The sequence below is a fragment of the Bison bison genome, unplaced genomic scaffold, assembly GCF_000754665.1.
Source record: "Bison bison bison isolate TAMUID 2011002044 unplaced genomic scaffold, Bison_UMD1.0 scf7180017864289, whole genome shotgun sequence".
Classification (NCBI taxonomy): domain Eukaryota; kingdom Metazoa; phylum Chordata; class Mammalia; order Artiodactyla; family Bovidae; genus Bison; species Bison bison.
In genome coordinates this window covers 7,393,076-7,398,841 of record NW_011494861.1, presented here as the reverse complement: position 1 = coordinate 7,398,841, position 5,766 = coordinate 7,393,076, and the positions used below count along the sequence as shown (strand labels likewise).

Sequence of the window (5,766 nt, the reverse complement as noted above, 5' to 3'; positions counted from 1 at the left end):
CCCCCCCTCCCTCCCCCTACTCCTCCCCTGCCCAGGTCTGAAAGCTTCCCTGGAGCGGCTGCAGTTGGAGTATGTGGATGTGGTATTTGCCAACCGCCCGGACCCCAACACACCCATGGAAGGTATGTTCTCCTTGGAAGCACCTGGCCGGACATCGTGGTTCCAAAAAGGGCAGAAGGTTTTGAACCTAAGGCTCTGATGGCACCATGCCAGGGCCCGCTGGGCACCCAAGCCTAGTGGGGTGGGAGGTGGGGCCTACCCAGTGTGGGGAACTCAGCCTCTGATCATTCCCCCAGCTGCCCCAGCACCTCCAGGCTGAGTCCCATCCTTGCTCCAGGTCCCAGCCCCATCCTGGGCTTGAACGCATGCTGTGTTAGCTAAAGTCATGATCCCATGACTCCTTGCTGCATTCTTTTCAATTCTTTCAGTCACCATCCACATTCTATTGGGAGGTTTTAGGGGCCTTTTGCTCTGGGAAATAAACTATTACTCAGAGGAGGAAAAGAAACGTGCAATGCTTTGAAAAGCAGTTTTGGTTTCTCGGATGCTTATTTATTTTTTGACTCCTGTAGTCTCAGCCCCTCCTATCTCCTCCAGCTCTCTGCTTTGGGCATCTTCTCATCTGTGCTTCGCTGCTTCAGGGTCTTGGAAAATTCAGTTACATTCAAGTTACTTTTTCTTCATTTGTTTGTATATATACCATGTACCCATGCATGTGTATATATATGTGTGTGTGTGTGTGTGTGTGTGTGTGTGTGTGTTATCCAAACCAGTAGTCTGCAAAAAGTGATTTGAGCCTGCATCCCCATGCCCTTTGTCAGACTGCACCCCTCAGCATTCCCACAGCTGTGAACTCTGGTCTCTTTCGATCTTTCTTTTATCACCAGGGGATCCATTTAGTTCCTCCAAGTCAAGGACTTTCATCATAGAAGGTACACAGTACCCTCGGCCTGACCACTGACCTCTGTGTCCGAGTTGCATTTTATGAGACAGTGTTTTTATTTACACAACTCTCTTCCCGCCCCCATGATAAAACTTCTCCATAAAATGCACAAAGGAGAAATAAGTGCCTTATGGGAACATCTTGCAAGTGAAGAAAAGCAAAGCAGAGCAGACCCCCGCCACCCCCTCCCATCCCCATCCATGCTGTCACCTCTTTCCTCCCATCCTCCCTCCCATGCATGCATGCCCCCTCCTTGCCCCGCCTTGCATCGCCATGATCCATGACCCAAGGGGGCTTCCTCTTGATTTGGGGATGCTGTGATCAGCGCCTGACACCTTGACCCCGGATGGTCTGGGAGAGGGCTGGGGAGACCGGGTTTCCACAGGAGTGTACACATCGGGGACCCCAGAATATTGGCCCCCAGCAGGCTGTATCTTCTCCATAGTCCACTTTGCTAAGCCCCCACCTCAATCCAAAGCAAAAGGACCAGGCACCAGCTGCCCTATTTCCACCCTGGGCAGGCTGGGCCACCTGTCACTCTCACCCCATGCTATGCGGTCAGAGCTCGCCATTGAAATGTGATCATTTTTCTCCTGAAGAATACCTACATGAGCGGGGCATACTCTGAGACCTGGGGTAGCCTCTGGCCAGGCAGTGGTCTCTGCCCTGCCCTAAACTAAAGGACCCTGGGTGCCCCCACACCAAGGGCAGATCTTGGTCTCCCTGGAAACTGGGCTGCATTCCACAATGGAAGGGCTCCCGCCTGCCAGCTGGCACTGCCACCCAACCCCTCCCATGTATTATTTGTGACACAGCAGGAGATGCCCTGGGTTTTGGCAGCAGCTAGAAGGATTTGGTCCTCCCGCTTCTATTCAACAGCATTAAATATTGAGGTAGACAGTCATCCCTAATTGTCCCTGTTTCTGGTGTCATGACACCCAGCTTAGGCAGAAGCACAAGGGTGATGCTCCTGTACACAGGCTCCATGCCCAGCCTGCCAAGGACCTGGACCCTCGAGGTACCCAGCAGCGTTCGCCCAGGACCCCTTCCCTCCCAGGCCAGCCGCAGGCTCGCACACCACCCTGGCCCCCGGGCTCCCGCTGGACCCTCCTCTCTGCATGGAAGGGAGAGAGCTGTGCTCGAGGAAGCCAGGCTGGCGAACGGGGTGTCTTCTGCTTCCCCTACTCCAGCATGTGGGCCTGAGCCTTGGCTGAAGACTTGGGTGGTCACACTGCATGGTCACAGGTACCCCCAAGGCTGTTTCTAAAGAACCCGATGAGGACGGCCGGGCTAGCAGCCTGGGCACAGGGCTCAAATGTGGGCAGGTACCTTCCTGGGACCCTCAACCTTGCAACCAAGTGCTGCTCTTCATGTCGAATAGTATTGGCCATTAAAGTGGTGCCCTGCTCATAGCCCACGGGTAGGGGGCTTCCCTGCCAGACTCCCTCCCTGGGATGGGTGGAGAGGAACCCAGTCCCCAACCTTGGAAGGAAGGAGAGGGCAGGACTTGGCGTACAGACCTGGAAGCTGAGGTATAATTTTTCAGGGGTCCTGGGCAAGGCCACCAAGACCACCACCCCAGAAGTCCCAGCTACATTAGTTTTCTACTGAAAAGGGGGACCTTGGCAAAGAGGCACTCAGGGATCGAGAATGGGTGGAAGAGACACCCCAAAAGAGAGGTACCACTCTGCCAGAGACTGTCCCCGTGGCCTGGGGCCTTCCAAGGTGGAGCTCAGAAAGGACCTGCATCCTCCTGTCTTCCTTCCTTCCACCCGTGCGGTCTTGAGGGGCCTCTGCTTCCCGACATCAGTGGCCACTTCAGGAGAGATGGGATTTTCAAGGAGCCCCAGAAGTTCAGCTGAAGAATGAATGTTTCCCAAAATGGACACTGCTCCTTGAGGCCAAGTTCAGTTGTAAAGACCACAGTATCCCCCTGGGGCTGAAGCAGCCTAGGGGCGACTGTGGCAGATTTTTATTTCTCAGAAAAACTTCTTTTGAACTGAAGAAAAATCTGTCACAGTGGAGATGGGGAGAGGGTCCCTTGCTGGATACTGACTGGTTTGAGAATCTGGGGCATGGTCTGCAGGGGGTTTTCCATGTTTACTGCTGGATCTCTTGGACATGAGAGGAACTCCGCCCTACTGCCCCACCCTCTGGGACCAGCCAGGGCCCGACCCCTGCCCTTTGTTGGGACAGACACTGTTATTACCTCTACATTCAGTTCTCCAGATCCCAATGACAGTCTGGAGTAGCCCCAGTAGGTGGCTCAGACAGTAAAGAATCTGCCTGCAATGCAGGAGACCCAGCTTCGATCCCTGAGCCAGGAATATCCCCTGGAGAAGGGAATGGCAACATACTCCAGTATTCTTGCCTGGAGAACCCCGTGGACGGAGGAGCTTGGCAGGCTACAGTGAATAGAGTCGCAAAGAGTTGGACATGACTGAGCAACTAACGCTTTCAGAATACTAGAGAAGGCAAAAGTTGAGTTTATTTCCTGTTGCTGCCTGTCAATCTGATCATAACCTTAATCTGTTTATCTGGTTCTTCCTGAGCAATAAGGGTCCCCAAATCTTTCCCAAACTAGAGAATGCCCCCCATTCTAGAGTCTAGAGTCACATTCTTTGATCTCACCTCTCCTTCATCCCTCTAATCTGCCATAGAAACATTTCAATCCATCCATAACCCATATTTTCAAACATTCCATAAGGCCTGTAACTATTTGGGGACACTGTTTTCAAGATCAGCTTCTTGGACAACAGCTCACTTTTTTTCTGTCATCCCAGAAAACCCCGGCCACCCACACCTCTGGAGCCAGGAAGCTCACTGCTTACAAGCTGTCCTGGCAGCATCCTCTCCCTGCTCCTGGCCTTTTTTTTTTTTTTGCAGAATGTCCCCAGGCGGGGCCCTGTGCCCTCGGCCATACCCCCAACCTGCAGTTTCCCCTTCTCTCGTGACAGAGACGGTGCGTGCCATGACTCACGTCATTAACCAGGGGATGGCCATGTACTGGGGCACATCGCGCTGGAGCTCCATGGAGATCATGGTAATGTGACCTCTTGGTGTGTATGCGTCCAGGGGCTGGGCTCCCGGCCCCGCTCCATGGGCGACGACCCTGGGGCTCTGGCAGATTCGGTGCCGTTGGTCCCTGACGCATAGACTGCTGGGTACTAAGGGGAGGGACGGTATGGTGACTTGTGGCAGTGATGTCTGCAGACTTTGCAGACAGGGCTCTGAGCTTGAATCCCAGCACTGTGTGGCCCCGGACCGATGATTTCGGCTCTCTGAGCTTCGGTTTCCCCACCTGTAGAACAACACTGCTAGGACGACCTACTGTCATGAGGCTATGTGAGGATTATCTGAGAGATCAGAGGTGAAGCTCTTAGCAGGGATCCTGGAGCTCAGCCAGCACCCAGCAGTGGTGTCCGTGCCAGCCACTAGGCTGAGCTCCCGCAGTGTTCCAGGTGCCATTAGATTTGACGGCTTCATGTGGACTAACTCCCATTTCATCCTCACAGCCTATGAGTAAGTGCTGCTGGCACCCTGCTTCTCAGATGTGGCCACTGAGACGCAGAGAGGTTAAGTAACACACCCAGGGTCACACTAAACGATGGGTACCACAGGCCGTGCAGCGCAGAGCCTGAGCTTCCATCTCATAGTCCATGAGGTTTCTCCCTCACCTGCACTTTCAGGAAGGCATCCCCTTCCTTGTTTCCCTCACAGGAGCCATCAGAAGCTGAGGGTGAAAGACGTTTTATAATATTCCTGGGGTATCCCAGAATGGTTGGCAGAGCAGCTCCCCAGAGGCAGACAGCTGGTTGGTGGGGGAAGGGCAGAGGCCTGGGGACTGCGTCTTAGACTAGCTCTCAGGCTGACTCCCTCACCCTCAGCTCCAGGCCTCCTCCCCATCCCAGCCCTTCCCATGCCCCACCTCCCAGAATTTCCCACATCTTGGCATGCCTCAGAGGGGGGCTTCTCCTCTAGTGAGTCCCAGATTTCTGGTTCATCAAAAAAAAAAAAAAATTAGGATCTTCAACTTGAATACAACTCGAGAATCCTGTGGTATCAATCAGCCTTTGGCATCTATGACTTTCGTATCATTTGGCATTTTTCTGAAGCTGCCTGGATGCAGCACAGAACTCACTGAGGTGTCAGGATCTCATCCCCACTTTACAGATGTGAAAGCTGAGTCTTAAGCTAAAGGGGAAAAGGGCCTCTCAGGCTGGCAGACGGGCTTCCCCAGGAGCTCATGCCCATCCAGTCTGCAGAGTGGAGGCCTTGGGCTCCGAGTCCCAGAAATGAGCTCATGCCAGCCACTCCCCCGTCCTAACCTAGCGTTTCCTGCCCCTGCTGTCATTCCGGGTCCAGGCCCTAGACTGACAATGATAAAATCAGTAACAAGAAGGCACTGTCCTGAGGGCGGGCAACGCCTGACAGATGGGGAAGCTGAGTCACAGAGGGGTGAGCCCCTTCCCCAAGGTCACCGCCAGTAAGTGCCGGAACCTAAGCCTCACTACAGAGTCATGCTTTCGCCCCAAATCCCTTTGTCCTTGGGGCTCCACAGCCCACCCGGTGTTCTCAGCTCACGGAGGGGGAGCCTAACAGTCTTCCAGGGAAGCTGAGAGGAGCGGGCAGGGGGCAGGCGGGCCAGCCAACTTCCTGGAGATGCCTTTGTGTCTTCTCCCTGCTGCTCAAGAAGGCCCCCAGATCGCTGGCCCGCAGGAACCATCGGTGCCCCTCTTTGCTTCCACAGGAGGCCTACTCCGTGGCCCGGCAGTTCAACCTGATCCCGCCCATCTGCGAGCAGGCGGAGTACCACATGTTCC

The 5,766-nt window shown here is 54.4% G+C and overlaps 1 protein-coding gene across 1 annotated transcript in view; it reads left to right on the top strand.

Annotated features, from left to right (window-relative positions):
* Positions 1-5,766, top strand: part of KCNAB2 (potassium voltage-gated channel, shaker-related subfamily, beta member 2) — a 37,197-nt gene that overhangs the window by 24,689 nt on the left and 6,742 nt on the right. The window contains exons 8-10 of the mRNA XM_010849956.1: positions 36-122; positions 3,901-3,986; positions 5,694-5,766. Of these exons, the coding sequence (XP_010848258.1) occupies positions 36-122; positions 3,901-3,986; positions 5,694-5,766 (246 nt within the window). The remainder of the gene's footprint in view (positions 1-35; positions 123-3,900; positions 3,987-5,693) is intronic.